The sequence below is a fragment of the Taudactylus pleione genome, unplaced genomic scaffold (assembly GCF_031769625.1).
Source record: "Taudactylus pleione unplaced genomic scaffold, aTauple2 ptg000066l, whole genome shotgun sequence".
Classification (NCBI taxonomy): domain Eukaryota; kingdom Metazoa; phylum Chordata; class Amphibia; order Anura; family Myobatrachidae; genus Taudactylus; species Taudactylus pleione.
Window position 1 is genome coordinate 6,450,503 of NW_028284468.1, and position 24,120 is coordinate 6,474,622.

At 44.5% G+C, this 24,120-nt stretch overlaps 1 protein-coding gene and 1 pseudogene across 2 annotated transcripts in view; both read left to right on the forward strand.

The window, feature by feature from the left end:
- RASA2 (RAS p21 protein activator 2) overlaps window positions 1–24,120 on the forward strand; it is a 175,159-nt gene that overhangs the window by 102,360 nt on the left and 48,679 nt on the right. For both annotated transcript variants that reach the window (XM_088466606.1, XM_088466600.1), the window contains exons 16-22: window positions 1,783–1,869; window positions 1,959–2,036; window positions 2,974–3,047; window positions 5,381–5,487; window positions 16,175–16,257; window positions 16,442–16,650; window positions 17,226–17,329. In XM_088466606.1, the coding sequence (XP_088322732.1) occupies window positions 1,783–1,869; window positions 1,959–2,036; window positions 2,974–3,047; window positions 5,381–5,487; window positions 16,175–16,257; window positions 16,442–16,650; window positions 17,226–17,329 (742 nt within the window). The remainder of the gene's footprint in view (window positions 1–1,782; window positions 1,870–1,958; window positions 2,037–2,973; window positions 3,048–5,380; window positions 5,488–16,174; window positions 16,258–16,441; window positions 16,651–17,225; window positions 17,330–24,120) is intronic.
- Window positions 18,970–19,149, forward strand: LOC148534402 (U2 spliceosomal RNA; annotated as a pseudogene).

Below are 24,120 nucleotides of genomic sequence, written 5' to 3' on the forward strand. Positions count from 1 at the left end.
AAGCTGTATAGGTATAGGGGGGCCGGAGCATCCTGGGATTGAAAAGCTTTGCTGTTGTTGTCCGGTCCTCCAGGTCCCACCTACACCCCAATGTCTCACTGAGGACCCTATGGACTTCGAAGAAAGAGAGTTAACCAAGGTAAGTTTTACCATAACTCTCCCTTTTAAACTACCCGCACTCCTGTATCCACAAACATATTTCTAGTGTCACTCAGTGGACTCAAAGAAAGTATTTATTGTACCTAATTTACAGGCATCCAGCACTGACCGCTACGTCCAGACAGCCCAGCTCATCTCCCTGTTGGTTACCAATTTCATAAGTCTGCAGTCTTGCCTCTCATCGCACTGTACATAAAGAGTTTGAGGCTTTCCCGTCAGCTTGTTGGAAATACTTAACTCTGGATTCATGAAATCCATAGCCACTAGGGAGCTGAGTTGGGAGCCAGACTGCATATTTCAGCCAGTGATTGATGTCTGGTAAGCAAGTTAAAATATGAAGATGTGACTGTTGATGTATTCTCTTATTTATTTGGTTACTTCTTCACAACACTTATTCTTATTGTTCTCATACAATTTGAGTGTTGTTCTTGTGCATCGTACCCGTGTTAATCTTTAATAACAATACTTTATATAAGAAAAAACAAAAATCGTGGAGTAAATATTTGTATGGGATGGTTAAAGCCTTTAAGATACTTACAAGTGCAGATGGGCCAATCGCCAAAGTGACCTTTACAGTTTGTTTACTATTTGACTGATGCCCCAATATTTGCTGGTGGTCCCCTCATTTGTGTCCACCAATAATACTGCTGTCTGCCTCATTTTCCACTATTGCTGTTCCACCTCAGCTGCCTCTTATTGTCAGTCTCTCTACTGGCTCCTGGTTTTTACAGAATCATGTTTAACCTCCTCTCACTCGCCTAAATCGGAAACCTTACATCTACAGCGTCATTTCCACGCTCACTCCCTGCTGCTTACTTCTCTCTACCAAGGACCGCCTCTTTGTCTCCTCCCTGATCACCACTTCCTACTCAAGGCTTCAGGATTTCACCCAAGCTGCTCCTTACCTCTGAAATGCCTTCCCACACTTAAAGGCTGGAAGGCTAGGCGAAAGCCTGATTAAGTATGCCCTTCTGAGAAGCTGTTTTGTGGGCACATACTTGTAATCAAGAAGTGTAGCTACTACTTATTACATCTAAAAAGCTATTTACTCTTTTTATGGTTTGAAATTTTGAAACTTTCTCTACATGCGGTCTGTTCTTAATAGAGGTCCTTTCCCAGGGATCTCCTACACCGCATTGTTGGGTCCATGTTTCTATGGCGTTACCACAACAAAGGTTCCTATGCGCAAGTAGGCTGCAATCTGAATCCTATGTTAGCCCCACCTCCTGTTCTTATATTAGCATTTTATGTTGAGATAATATTGTTGCTGGGACCTTGGCATATAGTTGGCCCGAACTGGCTCCAACATTAGGGAGAAAAAGGAGGACAACCTATGGCATCCTGGCCTTGTTGCACCCCGTGGCATCCTGATGAAGATGTGGACCCCTATAGTGCAGGAAGATGGTTCCATAATTCGGGCAAAGGGGCTTGTAAGAAATTTTTTTCAAAATATCAACTATAAAGGGGCAATAAGCTTTCAAAGCATGGTAAAAATGGAGGCACATTTCTGTTTTTGAAACCTAATGCCCACGGTGTATGAAGGTGGGTTACATAATGGAAGTAGTTGATATAACACAAATTTTGCATTGGGGTTGACTAAATTGATTACCCTGCTTCTTTCAGGATGCACAAACATCTCGTATATTGACGCTCATATCCAAAACCATTCAGACCCTTGGAAGTGTTGGCTGTTTGTCAAAAAGCAAAACTGTAAGTTTCGTTATCATTGACCCTTGGTCTTTCCTGTACGTAATGTGTATTTCACCTTTTCTATAACGGTCTCTCCTCTGGCTCCACAGTCCAGCTTCAAGGAGCCATTCATGTGTGAGTTCTACAAGATGTTTGAAGAGGAAAACTACACAGCAGATGTGAAAAAGGTTTGATAACTTTTGCACTCTTTCCTGGTACACAGATTGTAACGTCATTGCATCTTGGATTGTTACATGAGCAGGATACTGCAATAGCATTGTACAACTATAAAGGACAACTGTTCTCAAAATGGGTACAATGAGATTTAGTCCTCTCCTTGCTTGCTCCATTGGTAGCTGCATCCTCTCTCTGCCCCACACTGCACTCCTTTCTCCTGTTCCTTCTTTATATGTCTGAAACAAAAGGAATGGGTGTGAGTGCACCACCCCTGTGACCTTAGCACTCACCCATATGGGAAGTTCACACTGCTATTTAAATTTCAGCCTTTTTCAAATTAGTAAGGCAGACCTACACGTTGTGAGTCACATGACTGCTTGTAGAAACCCTCCGCATAGTAACTTATCAACAACTCTACAATCTAAGTGACTAAACTCAGATCCCAGGGTTTCAAACCAATTCTGATTAGTCTGATTCTGGTTTTGATTAGGTCATTGTCAGATTGTCACACTGTGTTCAGCCGGGGCTGAGGCGCTGCACAGCTATATGTTCTGCACTCTACCTTGGCGGAAATGCACCTTTTAAGGATCTTTTTCCTATAAAGACTTTTCCTTTTAAACTGTATCCCGCTTCCCCTTGTCTGTATAATAAAGGCTGCTATTAGCCTTTATCCATCTATTGCACTGGTGGATTACTGTAGAAATCTAGTCTTTTGAATGTGAGACCCAGTATACAGAAGGGAAAACAATAAAGCATTTGGTTAGGTCCACTTCACCCCCCACGTCTTTCCGTGGCGTAAGATTGAGATGTAACGATGCCCCTATCTGCACTTTGTATTGTGACAGACTGGTTGGGAGTATTTGCCCCGGCACAAAGTTTGATTATTTGCTAGAATGAGAATAGGTAACCTTATAGTGTTCTAACCTTGTCATTGCTCCCACTATCCAGTTCTTAAGGGAAATTTCATCTACTGAAAGTAAGGAGCCAAGTGGAATGAGCGAGTCTGTCATCCTGAAAGAAGGGTAAGATTTTCATTAACACATTAAATACCAGTTTTGTTTCCTGTGAATGAGACGTTATATAACGTAGACTAGTCTGTGTCACAAGTTTTTTTGCTTTTCACCTTGAATACCTCTAGGTAGGCAGATTAATAAGCTGGAGGTATGACTCAAAAACCAATAGGAGACAATGTGAATAGAAGTCACCGCAAATTTACAGCAATTTTTTTTTTCTTTCCTTCCAAGTTGCCAGATGTAAGTCCCAGTAATTCTGAGAATAAAAAACCCAAACAAAAATAAGCTGCCTGTGTCCTTCAAGAGGTCCACGCTACAAAGCATCGAATCTGCTCTTCTAGGTGTAGTGGATAAGCCTCTACCTAGATCAGTGTTAGCTAACCTTGACACTCCAGCTGTTATGGAACTACATAACCCAGCATGCACTGCTACAGTTTTGCTATTAGGGCATGCTAAAACTGTGGCAGGGCACGCTGGGATATATAGTTCCACAACAGCTGGAGTGTCAAGGTTAGCCAACACTGACCTAGATCTAATCAGTCCAATGCAGAATAAAAATGTGCCCCCTTATTAGATTAATATCCCTTGGGGTTTTTAAATAATAATCATAATAATTAATGCTCCCTTGTAAAATGAAAAAATAAAAATGTATGCGACTAGAATAAATAATAAAATATTCTCTTATAAATATATTGCCACCTTATTTGTACAAAAATAAAAAGTGTCCCCATTTGTAATTAAACAACTAAAATACATTGCTACCAGAATAAAATACCTACCTAACTTGATACTTACCTGTTCCCGGCTTAGATTGTAAGCTTTCACAAGCAGGGCCCTCCTCCCTCTTGTGCTTTTCCTTTCCTCACTTATATCATCATCTCCTCCCTACTGCCAACAACGGCACCAATCCTTTGGGTTCTGCCTCCCTGCTGCTCCTTTGGATATTATGACTGCTGATGCAGCAATGTTTATAAACCTTGTAAATGTCCTGCAGTGTTCTGTACTGTAAATCACTTATTTCTTGTTTTTCTGTTTCTATACTTTATAAGGGACTGCCGACCCCTTGTGGCGCCATATAAATAAAGAATAATAATCCAACGTTGTCCAATGGGATTTAAAGGAAAAATTAAAACACATCCCGAACGCAACCTGCTATAATAAGCCCAACTTCATGAGCTCCCGATTGGCTATGTCTTATCTTGAAAATAAGACAAAACTTCTGGTTGGCTGTCCGGTTATTGACCTGATTATAAATCATTGTGCAGCTAGTTGTGTTTGGATTATGTTAATTTTCTCTCTTATTCAAATCCTATTAAACCTTGTTGAATCAAGATAGGAATGAGGGAACAGGTACCGGTAAGTGTTAATTTAGGGGATTTTTCTTTCTTTCTTAGGCAATTTGTTATTACACATGGGAGCACTACTTTATTATTGCATAAATAAGGCAGTACAGTCTTCACTAAAAATGTTATAAGGGGACATTTTTTTATTTGAAAAAAGGCACTATTTTTGTTATTACATATTTAATTAAGGCACCTGATGATATTAATAATTTTATCTATTATTGCCCTTGTAGCCCAGATGTAACAGGAAGGACCAATCTCTATTCAGAATTGAGCCAGTTAGATCTAGGGAAGGGAGTACAAGTTTGTTCACTCCATCCCACTGCTTAGTGGATGGGACTTGATGCTGGATGGCTCGGGCCTGTTTTAGGAAGGTGGTCTGAGTGCTATGCTTCTTGTTTTTTGTTCTACCTCATATGACAGGCCAGGTTGCAGCTTTCTCACCAGCCAGAGGCACCTCTTTTTTGTTATGAAGATTTTTTATTTTTTTTCAGCAGGTTTGGGGATGACCTTTGAACTCTGCACTTACCCATTCAGCAACTGGTCTTCAGATAACTGAGGAAATTAGGGCATAAACTCATGTTTGAAGACAGCAGGTTTCTGTCAAAGCCTCTGTTACTGATAGTGTTTTGCAGCTCGCCAGAAAATCTTCAAAAAAACTTAAACTTGACTAAATCATAGGCTCTTACATTCATCCTCTATACGCTTTTAGCTACAACATTCTCCATCCTTACTCTCTCATTGTCTATCTCATGCTCTTTTAAAAGGCAATTTTGAGGTGTTTATTTACCTCTGCAGCCTAATATGTCATTGATGTGTGCCTAGACGAGTAATAAAGCCCTGTTACAGGCCTGAGAAATAGCCAGGATGATAGGCGGGAGTGATATGGAAATGAGGCAGGTCTTCATTAAAACTATGTCAAATGTTAATAATATAGAGTTAGCTAAATTATTAATTTAACATTAAGTTGCACAATCTGTTTATCCTCTTCTCCAAAAGAGAGATGTATAAACGCGCACAGGGCCGAACCCGAATTGGGAAGAAGAATTTTAAGAAACGCTGGTTTTCCCTAACGAGTCGAGAATTTACATACCAGAAACAAAAAGGTACATGTTATGTTGCCATGAGGCCCACCATTTGCAAAATTTTAAATACGAAAACTGGTTGTTCTATTTATTTATTGTGTTCCACAGCTGTTACACTTCTGCTATAGAAGAAGAGACAAAAGTACCCTGCTACATTACTGTACCCTGATCAATTTTGTATGCAACATCTGTGTGCGACTGATAGGGGTATTCAATATGAAACGTTAACCTCGCCGTCGAAGTTTTCACCGCACATCGGAGCTTTTGCCAGCGAAAAAGTATCGCGCGCGCCCCCGCTTATACCCGTATTCAATATGAAATCGGCGAAAAACGGCACCTGGCGAGTGTGAAATCAGCAAAAACTTCGCTGATTTTTGGGGAAATCACCCTAACACCCCCAAAAAGATGCTCTGACATGGGGGATCACTCTGGATACCCCCGATTAGCCCTGCTGAAGGTTTTTGGGGTCTTTAAACGGGCTGAATAGCTGCTATTTTGGGGATTTGGGAAGGTGGTGAAGAATAGTATTTAGAAGTTTTTTTTGCAGAAAATAAGTAGTCCCAGCACATTTTGGGTACTTGAAAATGGGGGCGAGCATATTTAAAAGTTGCTAAAGTGAAGTTGTAAAAACGTGAAAAATCCACCTGCCGCAAACACCTGCAATGAAAAAAACACTTGGGGCATACTTGGGGACCCCCCTAGATTGTAGATCGCTAGTTTTTAACTTTGTACTCCCAAATTTTTTTTTCACCCCCAAAATGAAAGTGCTTTTTTTGGGGTCCTCTGAAGTATTTTTTTACAAATTTTTGAACACAGTTTACATTTGGGGGACTGTCTGAAGGTTGCAGGGTGGTTTCTGAAATGTTGCACCCCAAAACCCCAATTCTGCACTTTTTTTCGCCACCCATTCCTTGGTGATACTTTTCCGCAGGGTCGAATGCAATATACTTTTCACACCGGCGAAAAGTGTTCAAATTGAATACGGTGTAAAAGTGAAAGCGGCAAAAATGACGTCATTCGAGCGTAAACCTCGCAGAAACTGAGTTTTAGCTCCATATTGAATACCCCTATGAGTCTGTCACGATGTGCTTCCATGCTGCTGCTTTTTCTCACACCTAGTTCTGTTGTGCTTCATATGCAACTTTGTACATCTTTACAACTAATTAATGTGCGGTTAAAGTCACAGCCCAGTGTCTCTAGTACACTTTGTGCCGTGTTTAAGAGACACAAAATGTAAAGTAAATGACTGTCTGCTACACCTCTCGGAAGTAGCTCAGTCACGCCGGGTGTCTTGTGTCATATGGCATATTGACGCTAGGTAGTACACCTCTGTATATATCAAACACAATATGGAAAATAAGAGGCAAATAATTGTGAAAATGTTATTGACATAACAGACATGGATACATTCACAAGGGCTAAATCAGATACCTCATAAAAAGGAATAAACTAAACATAGGGTAATACAGTAATCATATATTGATCATTTGAAAGAGAAAATCAGACCAATAATATGCCATAAAATTGTGTTTTTTCATGTATATAACTATACTACTCTTGTTAATAAGATTTCTCCAGGTGGCCAGTTGCCATCAACATTTCAAGGGGGATTAATTGCCTCAGAAAAAAATAAACCTATATGGTAAAGTGTGTCAGATAAAGGATTTGCCACTCCTAAAAATAGAAAGCCTTGTTCCGTATAGAGCCACGGAATTTCTCCAGGTACCAGATCATCATCCATCAACACTTCAGAGGGGATGGATGACCTACAAAAAAATAAAACAAGGACATACAGAACAGTGTAGTATATCGGATACAGGGAGCAGTCACTCCTAACCATGAATAGCCACATATCTTATATCAGTTGTCCTTTGGACTACACTATACTGTATGCGCTTGTTTTCTGAAGTGTTGATGGTGTTCTGTTACCTGGATAACTGTTATTTATATACGTGAATAGATCCATCTGGTACAGGGCTTTCTGTTGTTAGGGGTGGCAGCTCCTTAATCTGATATGCTCTGCCATATATATATATATATATATATATATATATAATTCCTTGAAGGGTTGATGGCGACTGGCTGCCTGAAGAAATTTGCCTTGAAAAAGACTTAAACAAGTTGAGACATGTTTGCAGTGTGTAGTGGGAGCCTGCAGTACAGATACAGCAAGGTGTCTTTTTCTCCTCATCAGCAGAGATCCAGCCCCGCTATGGGGGAACAAGATTTTACACTGATCGCTATTTGAACATCTAGGGGTACATTTACTAAAGTGAGAGTTTTTAAAAGTGAGTTTTAGAAGAGCTGTTTCCCATAGCAACCAATCAGATTCTACTTAACATTTAACTAGCACCTTCTAGAAGATAATGGCTAGAATCTGATAGGTTGCTATGGGCAACATCTCTTCTAAAACTCACTTCTAAAAACTTCTCACTTTAGTAAATTTACTCCCTAGAATCTGGCAATGAGCCTGTAATATATATCCTTTTGTCATCTGAAGAAAGTTTTATATTCTTGTTCTTGGTAATGTAATCCATCTTTCAAAAAAAGATTCATGCACTATTCGTGCTTCCACTTTTTCTTTTCTATCCTCTCTTCATAATCGCACTCTGTGACAACGGTGTGGGAATCTCAAATGTCTTCCAAAGTAATTAACATGTCACATCAAAAATAAAAATAGAGTGGCACATAGTGTAATATTGTTTAATTAATTCTCAACACTGTAATTGCACCACAATGGAAATTGTCTCTGGCAAGTAAATCAGTTCCTGGGTGTGACACTCTGGTGACTCAAGGAGATTCCTATGAAGGCTCAGCGCGTTTAGCCTCTTTAGACATCTTCATAGGGTAGTAAGCTACCGGTATGTATAATATCATTAGTCTGATTTTATCTTTCAAATAATTAATCTGTAATTACTGCATTATGCTATATTTAGTTTATTTTTTTATTTTGAGGTGCCTGGTATGCAAATTATTCGAATTATCACAATTGTTATGTATGTTTGGCATATCGTGTTTTCCATAAGAGCATCATCTATCACTAGTTTCTCCTTCATCCACTAGGGGACACTGGAGTTCAAGACAGTGGGGTATAGACGGTGGTAGAGCAGAGCCTGGCACTTTAAATAATTCTGAAGTGTGACTGGCTCCTCCCCCTCTATGCCCCATCAGCCCCAGTTTTTAGAATGTGCCCGAGAGAGCCGGTCACATAGGGCTGAGCTCCAGCCCACACTTAGTATTTTTTCTTTTATTTCAACTTTATTTTAATTTCTAGCTTTCACAAAGCATTGAGGACAGGCTGACAGAGTACTGCGTCTGTCAGCCTGCTACATGGAGGCATCAGGAGACCCGCCACCACTAAAAAGAGTGTGTGTCGGAGTCCCAGGCACCCTGGCAGTAGCTCAGGGAGGACACGCCACAGCTTAATATAGAGGCTGTGTCCGTGCTTCCGAATGCCTAGCCGCAGCCCTGATGCCAGCAGTGGTAAGTATAGCTCTGTTCCCCTTATGGGGAACGGAGTTTAATCTGCGGCCCCTCTGCCCCCTCCCAGGTTCAGGTGGTATATACTGTAGTATAACCCCTCCTGGAATCCTGTTATAACGCCGCTAGCGTTATTACAAGGGGCGGAGGTACCGCGCATAGAGCGCGGATACATGTACAGGGACAGCCGCCGGAGAGGACTGTTCAGACAGTCTGTAACGTTGCTGCCTAGCAGCATGCCTGATCCCTGCACGATGAGCGCTGTCTTACTTTATAGAGGCTGCCAGCGCTCTGTTTGCTGCTCTCACGAGAGCCGAATCCTCCCTCTGCTATATCCCCACGGGGAGGGAGCCTGCCGCGACCCGCTACTCCCATAAGGAAGTCTACATTGCACAGCAGCGCGGCTGTTCCCTGCCGCACTGGCGCTTGAAGAAGCACTGGCGCTGGCTTCTGCAGGGGGAGGAGCACAGCCACCGGAGAGTGATGCTGTTATTCACAGCGCTCTCGGCTGCTGGTTGCGGCGCCGGAGATTGCACCGGCGCTGGGTACAATTGGCCGCATGGCGGGGCTTAGGGAGCTGCTCAGCGCGGCTGTTCCCTGCCGCGCTGGTGCTTGTAGAAGCGCTGGCTTCTGCACACAGCCGCCGGAGAGCGAGGCTGTTATTCACAGCGCTCTCGGCTGCTGGTTGCGGCGCCGGTGCTTGTATGAAGATGCACCGGCGCTGGCTATTACGTTCCCGCTCCCCCACTCGCATTATGCCTGCTATACCAGCCATTGTTTGCGCCCCGCCCGCTTATTGATAAGGGGCGGAGTCTAGTCCATGCTGGACAGATGCCGCCATTACCTCCAGCGAGTATTCTAAAACAGCACCGGGGCTTATTGCCAGCATCTCCTGCATCCTCACTCTGGAGTTCTGTGGGGGGTGCAACCCTTAACAGGGATGTGGGTTTTATTCCCAGTACGTCCCTAACTGTTTGGAGTTTGTATGTTCTCCCTGTGCTTGCATATGGCCTCTTCCGTTTTTTTCTTTACTTAAACCTACAGCACCTGGTCTTATTAGGTTTAACGGCACAACTGTGGAGTTTGTAATTTAACCTGCAGTCTTTATATAGATTCTGGCTCTGCCTCATCTCTGTTATATTGCACGTCGGTAGTTCCCCTACGGAACTGGGCAGTGTACTGGTTTAATATTATATTTAAAAAAAAGAAGCACAGGGAGGAACATGCCACTGCCTAATATAGAGGTTGTGTCCACGCCACTTTGCCCACCACATATCTATCAGCGCCTACGGCCACACGCCCGATCTCGTCTGATCTTGGACGCTAAGCAGCGCCAGGCCTGGTTAGTACTTGGATGGGAGACCGCCTGGGTATACCAGGTGCGGCAGGCTTATTACATTGAACTTCTGGGGCAAATATGCTTGATGTGTAACAGAATAATGCAGTGTGTTTCTTCCATCTATAGCTGCCAGAGATCACTCTGCCTAAATGTGTATAGTATGCATAGTCGGGGCCACTGTTCTGGCTGCTGCCAGAAATTACGGTTATTGCATATCTTTAACTCAAGGTTACAAAAAGGGTGCGTCCCATCCTCAGGCTTATGCCTCACATTGGCTCACCTTAACAATGAGCCGTACTCTTCTCATGCATATATGTGGCTGCACATATGTTAAATCTCAACAGCCTTCGGTGCTTACCTTAGAAGGTATGCATCTGTGCATCTATATGGATTTATATCTTATTTATTCCCTTCGGCAGCACACACAACACGAAGTAGTAACATATGGCCGTTGTGGTTGGCATTGCTGTCTCGCATCACTGAGGTCATCTTTTGATTCCATCATCTGGAGCCAGAAGGGCACACCTGATAAGGCGAGTACACCGGTAACGGAAGGGTCCCTGGATGGCAATCAGTCTGGGATAGTACGTTGCTAACATTTCCTGCCCCAACGCCGTAGCAGAATGACAGCCACGCGCGGCACATGAGCAGTCTCCCTGCGTGGAGGTAAGCCACATGTATGTATATACTTGTATTTTAAACTAAACCCGGCGTTAAAACCTGGGGCTCAGTTCCTTCCATGGCTCTAACTATTGCCCATGTTATATCGTCACCTACTAATCTTGTATGTAGGTTCGCGTAGGCATGTGGGGATTTGTGTGTGTATGTGTATATATATATATATATGTGTGTGTATATATATATATATATATATATATATATATATATATATATATATATATATATATAGCTTCTTATCCTTACCATTAAAGCAGGGGTAGGATATGTTCTCAGTTTTATGTCTGATACCTAGCATATTTAAAGAGGATGCTGCGACGAGAGGCTGGACTCTCCTGATCCGGTAGTTTGTTCTATAACTCCGCTTACACCATCTCTCCCTAGGGATTGGGTGGTGTGTGTGTATATGTATATAATTATGGATATGTGTAGGTATGCCTATACTTCCACAATCATTAAGGTACATATTATTCCACGTCTGGAAAGCTGCCAGGGTTTACCAGAAGCTGTCTGTTATATCCATACATATTATATGGTGGCTCTATAGACTAGAGTCATGTTCTGCAGCTTACATAGGATAGTCACAGGCTCCTACGGCATTGCTTCTAGTATGGACTCTATACATGTCCTGGGGCCTTCCTGTATGTCCACACATGTATATGTACTTACACCCGCCTCGGGTTATAGTCCTGTTTCCATCAGTCTATATCTACGGCGTCCACTTCGGGGGACCTATTAATTACAACTACACTCTAGGGCGCACTTAGTAACCAACTTGTAAGACACTAGGAATGCAGTGTGTGTATATATAGATATAGCATGCTGATCTCCTATTGCGGGATATATATATGTGTGTGTATATGTATGTAGCGTGCTGATCTCCTGGTGCAGGAGTTTGACAACTGACTTACTATGTCGGTACTAACTCTTCCTTTCAAAGAGTTTGCCTTTTCATGCAGCTATGTTTATGTGTGTGTGTATGTGTATATATACTGATATATTCCCGTTCCTTGTATGAATTTTCCTAATAATTGGAGAAATCTGTTTTTGGCCCTGACTGGCGTTATCACTACATATATATATATATATATATATATATATATATATATATATCTTTTCTAACTTGGGATAATTAACGCATTCTATGTCTATGTACAGGTACCTTTCCCAGTATCGATTCTGGTACTTTATATTATTGTCTTGTCGCATATCTCAATAAAATGGGTATCTGATGGTCCCTTGGGTACATTTCCTATCAGTACATAGAGAATCCAGGATCTATTCCATCCTCATGGCTTATTTAGTTAATTTACATGAGGCCTAGGGCCACCCGCCGATATAGGCAGGGTCTGGCCTGGGTTGTATCAGATTGTGGGCGTAATACACACTTCACCATTATAAGTGTTAATGTAAGGATACACTAGCAGACCGTTTTTGGGGTATGTGTAATCTCTATATGGATACATATCCCTAATGGAACAGGCTCAGGTATAGCGTCCTGTTGTACGGCCTTCTTGTCTCCACTAACAATTTGCTAGTTTCTACAGTATTTTCTTCTGCAGCATCTCCAGACTGAAGTCCGTGCTGTAGAGCATTGATCTTTGCCCACTGAGGCTACTCTCTGTACCTGTCGTGGTGGGTTGCTGTGAGATGAATAAGGTCAGTGACATTCTACATAGCGTCCAGAGGGCTTCTGGTCGCTCGCAGGTAAGCGGGCTTACCCCACTAATACCTCGGAAGATGCTTCCTTTTCATGCATCCTGACATAGCTGTTATTCTATCTTACGCACCCTAGCTGCTGTCCTAGCAGCCTTCAGTTCTTTTAAATCAGTTGGCTGTACACTTTAGAGCTTTCCTGGTGTGTAGGTGCATAGTTGTAACATTGAGATTTGTGACCCTATTCTACGGAAATCTGTTGGGTTTATGGACTGAAGCTATGGGCTAATGCACATTTTTACTATAAAGTGTGACAGTCTCTATGTTCCATACAGGGGGCCTGGTTTGTTTCCTGTTCAGTATCTGTTGATAAATTCAGCACACTGACAGGTACCTGAATGGTACCTTCATAGTTGTCCTAGTGCTTTAGCCTTGCGGATGGGATACTTCCCTATATTGGTAACTCTCCCTGGGTGGAGGTGGCATCCGTGCTCTTTTTCTGCTAAGGGTATCCTGGGTGTTTTCATACTATGTTCAGGCCAGTAGTTGGTACTGATTACACTCTACCATCATGTAGGAAGTTGTCAGCTGTTTGACAGGAGGGGTGGTACTGCCGTCTGACCCACTGGAAGGAATTGTAGTCTCAATCCTCTCGTATCCGCCTCATGCCCAGTGGGATCGCCACTCGTTGACAACTTCTATGGTCTAAACCTTCCACTGGTTACCAACCCTTTAGTAGTTGGACCTCGAGAATGGTTCAGGGCGACTGTTAGGTCGTGACTCTTGCCTCCTTGTTTGCTTGTTAGGAGTCTGTGGACGGGTTCTGCTCCGTCTCTGTATATTGGTATCATTATACTTTTATCTATATGATTGATGTCCCGCAGTGCTGGGATTCTGCTGTCTGAGACTGTTGCAGCTTCCTGTAGTTGTCGCTGGTACGGTTTTCTCGAGTTTTGTTCTCATGTTACTGCCATTCTATGGATTCTAGTTGGGGTTTTTCTGCTCCCAGCGGTCCTGCTTGGTCTGTTTTTGGCTGAGCTTACGGTGTTCTGATGCTTCTCATCTGCGGCGACTCTCTAGCCGTATTCCATTGATTTTACGCTGTAAGTTGTGGAATGTCTGTGACTGTTCAGCAAGGAGCTCGGATTGTCTCCTGGCTCTACGACATGCCTCCAGTCTTGGGCTGTCCCTGTTTCGGTTGGCCGAAAGGTCGGCAAGTTCTCCGCGCTTCCCACCCGGGAGGTTGGCTTTGGGACGTCCCCACTGTCTTGAACTCCAGTGTCCCCTAGTGGATGAAGGAGAAAACAGGATTTTGGTACTTACCGATAAATCCCTTTCTCCGATTCCACAGGGGACACTGGACGCCCGCCCAGCGCTGCGTTCCTGTCGTTTTGTTGGGTCCTTATCTAGTTGTGTGACTGCATGTGTTCCCTGCAGTGGGTTCCTCTATTCTCCTTCAGTCGGTATTGTCCGTTCTGTGGTCTTCTCCTTACCGTCTCCTCTCGGGCTCAGTTCTTAAAACTGGGGCTGATGGGGCATAGAGGGGGAGGAGCCAGTCACACTCCAGAATTATTTAAAGTGCCAGGCTCTGCTCTACCACCGTCTATACCCCACTGTCTTGAACTCCAGTGTCCCCTGTGGAATCGGAGAAAGGGATTTATCGGTAAGTACCAAAATCCTGTTTTTGAAGAGAAGTATATTTGATAAGACAGCCTTACAGAATTATTTATCAAGGTGCATACACGCGTAACGATTTTTTGAACTATTTAACTATAACGACGTCGTTATCGTTCAATCGTTTAAAAAAATCGTTCAGTTTCTGAGTTACAACGATGAACGATTATCGTTCATGTGCGTTCCCGTTTGTAGTTCATTCTGAGTGACCAACTGAACGATTTTCATTAAGGGAAGTTACAAAAATCGTTCAAAAAATCATTAATTAAGCTGCATACACACACAACGATTTTATGAACGATTTTCTGTCAGATTATCTGTCAGATTTTTTAAAGTGTAATGAACTATTTTTTTGAACTACAAACGGTTTTTGCATATTCCCTTAATGTAAATCGTTGAGTTGACAAGTCTGACTGAACTACAAACTACAAATTACAAACTACAAAAGTGAATGCGCATGAACGATTATAGTTCATCGTTTGACTCAGAAAGTGAACGATTTTTTCAAACGATATAGTTTAACGATAATCGTTCAAAAAATCGTTGTGTGTGTATGCACCTTTACACTTTAAAAAATTTGACAGAAAATCGTTCATAAAATTGTTGGTAACAAAATCGTTGTGTGTGTGTGTATGTAGCTTTACACATAACTTACTTAATTTAATGACATCTATGGTGTGATTTCTTTTCATGTGTGGATTGCATGGGTTGTTGCTGACATTTGGTGAAAATGTAATTACAATCACCCCATTACAAATGTATTTACTGAGAAAAATGTTGATGTGTTCAATACTTATTGTACCCGCTGTGTGTGTATATGTGTATGTATATATATATGTGTATATATATATATATATATATATATATATATTCATCTACACTCCTGAAAATCTTCATCTAGAAGTACAGGTCTATGTCCACTTTTTTTCTTCTCTGACATCCTTCTGGTCTTTCCCTTTCCAGATTGTATCTGACATACGGTCTGTGACGTTATGTTGTGCTGCCAGGGCCAGAGCAAGGTTTCTTGGCACCCTAGGCATAGCTTCAGCCTAGCGCCCCTCCCCCTTCCCTCGGATAGCTACACAAGCCCCTTATACAGTGCCCCCATTAGTGGTCACCTCTATGCAATGCCCCCAGTAGTGGTCCCCCCTATGCAGTGCCCCGCACATTTAAAATAAACACACAGCCATTAAACATTATACTTACCTGCACCCACCGCCGTCCGCTCCTCCGTCCTCCTGGCCCGCTCTGCATTATGAGAGAGAGGTCATGACATTTCTCCTATCACCTACTGCGGGAGCCGTAAGGCGGAGAAGGCGGAGCTCATGAGTGAGCTCCAACCCGGCTTTGGCAGTGGGCACAGCAGCCAATGAGAGTTTGTCTGACTCTCATTGGCTGCTAAAACAAACACACAGCCACCGGCGGCTGTATGTTTGTTACTGTGTAGTGTGACTGCACTACTCTTAATAAAACCATGGACATATTTTTTTATTTTCTAGACCCAGCGGCACCCTCCAGTGGCCGGCGCTCTAGGCAGCTGCCTAATGGTAGCGCCGGCCCTGTGTGTTGCTGTAAGTATTGCAGTGTTAGAGATGGCGCAGAGACACAGCAAGAGGTCAGCTCTTGGCTGAAGTCGTGGAAGGAGCTTTGCATTATATTAATCAACTAAGGGGCCCATTTATCAATGAGGCGATAATGGTGCTCCAGCCAATCCGCTCCTGTTTTAAAAATGACAGTTGGGAGCTAATTGGCTGGAGCATCATTATAATACGCAACAAGTTTTAAAACTCGCTGCGTATGATAAGACCCGTTGATAAATGGCCTCCTAGGTATGGTAAGCCACTCTGCCAGTTGTCTTATTAACCTGGTTATCTTTCACAGATAAAGATCCTATGTTCCGCATTGCCATTAAAAATATCCTGGCTGTTGAGAAGCTGGATGAAAGTGCCTTTAATAAGAATAATGTAAGTCCTTTATCCTTCCTGTATCCAGGTCTACATTGCATTTAGTATCCACCTGTTATAATCCATCATTGTACTGCACAGTAGTTTTAATAGTGTTTTGTGTACTAAATCTGTGTAGCTGCCTGTCTTTGGAAGGTCCACATCTGCTCTTTATATTCATTATTTAACCTTTAATGTTTCACAGATGTTCCAGGTGATTTATGGTGAGAAGCCTCTGTACATCCAGGCCAGCAACTGTGTGGAAGCCAGTGAATGGATAGAGGTGCTGAGTAGAGTAAGCAGACGCAATCCTAGAAGACTCTGCAAATATCATCCCTCTGCTTTCTTAAACGGGGCCTGGCTCTGCTGCAAAGCGTCCCCTGAAAGCTCTGACGGCTGCTGCCCTTGCACGGTGTTAGTATAAAACATTGTTACTACATGTTCATCTAGGGGGCTTATTTTTTTAGGCATAATTCAAATTACAGGCAAAAGTCTGAACTGCTCATAGGATACAGGAATCGGTAAAGCCTCACACCTACTGAGGGGAAACTCTTACTGCTGCACAGGCTGGCTCACACATGGCTGAAATAACCTTTTGTATTGCTGCAATTGCAGTGATCATGATGAATCTGAATTAGTCACCAAAGATGGAAATGTTTGCGACTCCTATTGCAGAAATGAGCACATCAGATCTACGTTACACTTTTATTTTCCAATATCATATATTTTTTTTCAGTTTCAGAAGGTGTCAGTTTCCTTTTTATACACATTTTAAAGATTTAAATTGCACAATATAATGTTTTGTTCAATGTCGTCTGGAGTAAAAATTGTCTTGGAGCCGGATGGTGTGACAGCTTCTGGCTTCCATCAGGTTGATGGCACTGGATCAGTGTCCAGCAGCTGTGTATCAGACTGTTCTGTGCTTGGGTACACTGAGTTTAGACATGCCTTCCCCTGAACTAAGTGCCTGTCATGTCTTCACTCTACAGAGATGTTCCAGCTGACGTGGCGTTGGATATAGACGGAGACCGCGAGTGTGAGAAGATCTATTCCCTCTTCAGCATGAGCATGCCAAAACTGCAGAAGATGGAAGGTAACAACTTCTGCTCCTGATATTGATGTTTGAATGCTCCCATCTCCTCTGCAAGTAACAAATGGCGTGTTTGAGGGAATGCTGCTTACAATATTTTACCATGGTGTGAGAAAATACAATAGGGACAAGGAAGTAAGTGTTCTCAAAACAATCTGGGAAATACTGACCTCACCCCACAGAAGCATTGTAGCAATTGACTAGTAGTTGCTGAAGTAGAACACCACTTGATTAGCAATCACAGCTTGCAATGACGCCCCTGCCTACTTAAAGAAAAAAAATCAACCCCTTGTTCAGTGCACAGATATTCATTAAAATATCTTGAGCAGCTCGTCAGTATACATTTCTTCTACAAAAAGAACTACTTGCGTTTGCTCTCAGTCATCGACTGACAGTGCTTCCAGTGTAGTGTCCATTCCTGAGCAGCTGCTTCTCCCCGATAATGGTGCAATGTGGCTGCCACTCCATTGTTCTACGCTCACTAAACCTGATTAAACACAGCGTGTGGTGTCCACATACTGAGTTGTATTTGCTTTTTTTTGTTTTACTCCAAATGCCTTCATATTATGAAAATAGTTGTACCTCACTGGCAGATTGCGAGGTCAGAATTAAGCAGTCCGTTATTATTTTACATTGTGATGGGGGACAAGGGACCATGGGATTGTAGGCTGGGGCTGGAGCTGGCACTTAATAAAACTGTAGCTTTAACTCCTATGCTCCTCCCCCCTGCAATCCCACAATTCCAGTCTTCGTTAAGTGCCTTAGGAGTTGGGCACCATTTTTATGGGCTATGCAGCCCTTCTGTAGTATAGTTGTTTTTTTTACTGTTTTGTAATTTTTTTGGTGTAATTTTAGTGTGAGTGCAGGCGGCTGCAGGAGCCGTGGCAGCTCGCCAATATGCAGCTGCGGTGGGGGGGTGCGCTCCGATGGGACCCTCCGCAGAGCACTACGGTCTCTCTGAGAGACTGCCTAGATCCAGGGACAGTGCGCGCTCGCACCCTTTTAGAAGGTGCAGGCCTTCAGTGCTGCCCCAGATAGCGGCTCCATCTTGCCGGGTATGATGAGGGCGGCTCCATTGCGGCTCTTGCACCTCACAGGCAGCTCGGTGGGAGCTTTACAAGTGCATTCCCCAAGCAGGGGAGTGCAGTGTTGCGAGTGCAGCCGGGGTGCGGGGCCTGTAGCTGCCGGCCTCCCTTGCACATTACACGTTGCCAGGCTTGTCTTGGCAGCGGCTCCCCTCACACAGATGCAGGAGGAGCCTGCAGGCCACAGACTGCCCCGGATAAGCAGGGCTTAACCACAGTTTTCCCCTCACATGGGGAAGTACTACGTGTCCCGGGAGAGTGGAGTTTGGAGCGGGCGGAGCTTCACGCGCTGCTCTCCCCCTCCTGCAGCGGTACAGTCAGCGGGGACAGCAGGCAATGCATGGATGACATCCCTCAGCCGGGACTGCTACATTCGCCTGCTCTACATCCTCTCCAGCTGCGGTGTTGGTCACCTGGAAGGCTAAGTACCCTTCTGGCTGTATTAGCTGCCTTTGTAATATTATTTTTCATGTACCTGTTTGGATTCTACCTGCTAATAGGGTTTAGGTGCACACCTGCTGTCAGGTGTTACTGAACTGGGAGGCTCTGACAACATGCATTGCTTCTCGGCCTTTTGGCTAAGATCAAGTGTACTGTCTGTTCTTAACATGTTTAATATCTGATATGTCCCCTATCTGAATCGCCACAGGTTTTTGTACCACCTCAGTGTCCTTGTGGCTGGTGACCGCTGACGTTGGACAGTAGCTGATGGGGTCGGGGTACATCTACTGAAAAAATCTATCCGCTAACCTGACAATGATGGCATAATGGTTAGCATTGTTGCCTCACCGCACTGCGGTCATGGGTTCAATTCTCACTACAGCCCTAACTGTGTCTAGTTTGTATGCAGTTAGGACCTAGTGACGCGTAGGCGTCCGGAAAGCTGTGTCCAGCAGGGTGGGACCTGCGTGGGCTGGGGCTCTCAGCATGTCGAGGTGCGCCCTAGGGCAGCTGGTGGCGCTTCACAGGGAGACCAAGGTCAGGCTTGGGTAAACCCTCATCTCGGGCACAGGTTTTTTTCCCTCTATAGGGTGAAGTTCCTAGGCATGTCCTGCTCTGGCTCCAGGTTTTGCAGCGTGCGGCATCACAACTTATGCCAGGTTCCTCTATTTTGGCGTTTTTTTTTTTTTTGGAGGACTCCTGCTGTGCAAGGTGCAGGTGGAGGTGTTTTCTTCCTCCCAGGGGCCCGTTAGTATTTTCACAAAGGAAAGACCTTGTGCAGACTTGCGCTGTCCCAAAGGAATAGGACCTGCTGTCTTTTCCACCTCATTGCTGCTGCGCACCACTCCTTAGATGGTTTAGTTCTGGATTCCTCTGGGTCTGTCCAAGCGTTGGTGACGGACAGTCATTACTTTCGTATCTCTCTGGTCTCATCAGGGTGGCTTAGGAGACGTCGGATTCGAAGGGCTCTGTTCCTTACGCAGTTGCTTCCGGCTTGAGTATTCACCGGATGAACCTCCCACGGTAGTCACTGCGGTAGCAGTTTAACCACCACACGCCCCTTCCTGGGCCCACCTCAGCATCCAGTAGGGATCAGCTAGCAAGACCTGTTGTCTCCGGTCTGGTTTGATAGGTTCTGGGGTCATTATACGGCCTTGGAGTGCCCTGACGTGGGTGGCGTGAGCTGGTGTCATTACGGCTACCATCTTCGTCATAGGGCTTCACAGTGATTCGCCCTGGGATTCCCTTCTGCATTGGTAGGTCATCCGCGGCAAGCTCTGTGTGGGAGGCCAGGCATGACTGGGCACAGGTAGCTTCCGGGTTGTCAGCTACGGCTGGTTTGGCTTGAAGGGCCTTTTAGCTCTACTCTTCGCATACGCATTCATTACTGGATTGTTCCTTGCAGCATCTTCGGTTTGGTAAGAACTTTTTCTGTCGATGACTGTCCCTAGTGACGGGGTCCGCATTCGAGGTGGTGCGTACTTGGAAGGTCAGTCTGACACAAGAAGCTTCTTGCCCAGCAGGAGCTTCATTTTCTGGGGACAGAATGTCTAGTAACGATCTCTGTTCTGGGGACCCAGCAGGAGCTTCATTTTCTGGGGACAGAATGTCTAGTAACGATCTCTGTTCTGGGGACCCGGCTTCAAAGAAGCCTAAGGCCTAATGGACTATCTCTCTCTATCCAGTTCGCTTGCACGTGGTAGGGTGGTTGCTTGGGGGTCAGCGACCGTTTTGGTGACTTCTTAAGCCAGCTGGATGCGTGGCATCTTTCACTATGGTTCCATCTGGTACCTCGGAGGTCTGCCACCACAGCGTTGCTTATGGGGTTTTTTTCACAATTGGGCCGGGCTCTCATTCCACTTCTCTCAGCCGACATGTTTGCTCCAGTTCCGCCGCAGGTACGGAAACTGGGGTTCTACCTCCTTCCTTGTTCTCAGGCCTACCGGTTCATTCCTCACGCTATGGTCTCTTTGTGCCTTGCGCACCAGGGGGTGGGTTGTTCAGTTCGCATCCGGGATCCACAGCATGGAGGCCAACACCTCCTCGCTACACGTCTGGAACGTGCGTCTTCGGATTCCGTTTGAGGGAGGTCGTCCTACTTCCTCAGTGGGTAATTGACTTCGTTCCATGTCTATTCCGGGCCCTACTGTTCGGTGGAGCCCTTGCTCCGTGTGTATGCACCACAATAACATAGGTGCTGCAGCGCCTAGTGCGCACAGCAGGTATCACAATTTATTCTCTTCGGAGGTTCTGCTTGTGTAGGATACCTCTGCTTCAGAGTTATGGACCTTCTTAGGTAACTTGTTTCAAGTACATTTTCGTTTCAGGGCGGTGCCCCTACTTTTAAAAGGTCTTCCTTGTGTCAGTGTCTCCACCTACAGTTCTGGGGATGGCCTTTGACACCTCTCTCCAGGGGTGTTGTCTTGCGGCAGACAGTGCAGGGACCCTACCGACATTGGTCTCAACGGTTTGGTCAGTGCCTCGTCCATGGACTGGGTTGAACATTCAGTAAACCAGTTTCTATATTTACGGGAGTCCCACTGTGTAATTCTCCAAACTTGACAGGGTTGCTCGGCATCCCTGTCATCTCCGTTTCCATTCGGTACAGCAGCACCCATCACTCTCCATTGGTGGTGGGTTTCCGTTCTTCTCCTCCAGGTCCACTCCTTGGTCCTTCCGGATGGGCTCATTGTGGCCACGGCCACGAGTCTCCTAGGCTGAGGTGCCGTGAAGTTGCTTTTCAGTCTGGGGCCTTGGATCGCCATCCGCAACGGCTCGACTGTTCGATGGGCTCGAGCTCCAAGCCATTGTTCACATTGTTCTGAAGGGCACTGTCCGTCCTAACTGGCTGGTTGCAGTCAGTCGGACAACGACCAGGTGATGGCATAGGTACGTCTTCCGGCAGGCATAAGTGCTCGGCAGCGATACCGTAGTCTTTCTGGCCCGGAAACCTTTGTGCCATCTCTCTCGGTGGTAGTGCCAGTAGTGGGACAGTGGTGTGTGTGTCTCTCTCTCTCACAGATAACTGCTCCCATCATCTATGAAGAAGGGTGTAAGCTCTGAGTCGCGGTCCTACACTGTGGTGTTTGGGCTTGCATAGGTAGAGTGCAGTGCTCCTTTGCTCAAGGGGCAGAAGGGTCAGGTAGGAGCTCCCTGTCGAGTTAGCCCAATACTAGGTAGGAGATAGTGGTAAGGGGAGGTCAACCTAAACTCCGCCATTATGGTCCAGGTTTTAAGGATATCTATGCTTGAGTCCAGTAGAATTTGGGCACTTCAAGTTCACTCAGAAATCAATATCTCGGTTGACTCCCCAGGTGGAACCCATTTTAATACAGGACAGGGGATTCTAAATAATTTCTGGTGACGCCACGTCCGTTCCTTGGATAGTCCATTAAATTTACCTGTTCCTATTGGTATTGAGGCCGAAAAGTTCAGAGTGGGAGTTCTTGTGAGTTTGCTAGCAGTGGACTGCCCAAGAATGTCATAGTAAGCAGATATTCTATGGTGCATGCCTCTAAAACCAGATCTGTTTAGTGTGGACCCTCCTTTACATTCTTTCATTTTCATTCAGGGAAAGCGGTCTCTTTTGCAGACCATCCTTCAGTATGTGATGCAAGTGCAGCCTCCAACATCCCTCATTCCCCAATAGCTGTTTGGGCTACCGACCTAGTGCCAGCAGCCTTACAGGATGTTCTTTTAGATCATGTCATTCAGCAGAGTTCCAGTTCCTAGTGAAAGTTTCCTTTTGGGAGACTCTGTCTTCTGCTTTTTCCTTTCTCAACTTTAATGGAGACAGAGATATCCTTAGGGCCCATTCTTCCTTTCAGCCCATTGCGGTCTCCAGGTTCCATCTAAAGTTTCCAGTGGTAGAGGGCTTTCTAGATGTTGTCAGAGCAGGACGGATAGATCTATTGATCTTCTATGCTTCCCACTAAAGATCATAACCTTTGCTAGAAAAGACCATTGCCAGGAAGATTACTTTTTTTTTTTTTTCATTAGTAATTTTTATTAGTGTTTAAGAAAAAAAAGAAGAAAATCATGCAACTAATACAAAGAAAACCCTCCACCACCCTAAAAAACCTGCATGAAAAATTACAAAGAGCTAATACTACATAATCAATGCCATTGCTATAAAATGTAGGGCATGACACATGCAACCAAAGACATAAGCAAGAGCAGAAGTCAATAATAAAACTGACATTGCATAAAACATTAAAGATGTACGCGCTGAATATTAAGGGTAAATGTCCCTGAGTGCCCAACAGAAGGAATAGAACTCCGCATAAAACTGTAGAAATATCACCGCGTTGCCTCACTAGTTGCCATTTCATCAACAGGTGGTGCCTCATTGCTTCCATCAATACCATAAATGGAAGTGTTTCGAGACTCCCATATGTGTTCATAGTTGTGTAGGCAATTACATTTAGTGTAAATCATGCCCCACCACTTCACTAAGCGACACCACTCGGCAAATGTAGGGACCCTAGAGGCCAACCAGATGCGGCCTATGCAAACTTTAGCAAAGCCAGTGCATTAATTATGTACCGTTCAGCTACACGACTAACCCCGAGTCGCAGGCTAAAGAATTGATGAATAAAAGGGGAACCCACCTTTTGTTTTAGCATTACAGCCAGTAACTCGGTCACAAAAATAGATATATAGCAGAGCATTCACAGAGGAGGTGCCAAAAGGAGCATTGTGGGGTAGAACACTTACTGTAGGACATCTGTCAGAGGCCCCAGTTCCAGATTTACGCAACATCAAATCTGCTGGAACCGCACTGCAGAAGTGGCAGACAGGGGACTAGCCAGCATAACAGACCACTCCTCATCATGTAATGGGCTAAGATCCTCCTCTCACTTACACTTAAGCATCTCCAGTGTGGTATCCAGAGCTTCATTGAGTAAACCCTGCATATTAATCTCTTATAACCAGATGTCCGCAACATGGTCTTAAAGAGATATGAAGCAAACTGAGTTTAGTAAGAGGGAAACTTGAGTGAAAAAGGAATGGCGGAGCTGCAGGTACCGGAAAACATATAATTCAGTATCAAAAACTCCTCCTTACCAAAGGATTTCAAGCCCCCATCACTGTACAATTGCCGGAGAGAAATTAGCCCCCACCTTGAACAGACAGGGAGGGGGGGTATATAAATGGGCCTGCTGAAGTTTAGGAAGGGCTGCCATTTTGACCAAGTTGACCTGACCAGTAATGGCCAGAGGCAGTTTGTTGCAAATGTGTATCTTAGATTTACATTGGTCAATTTGA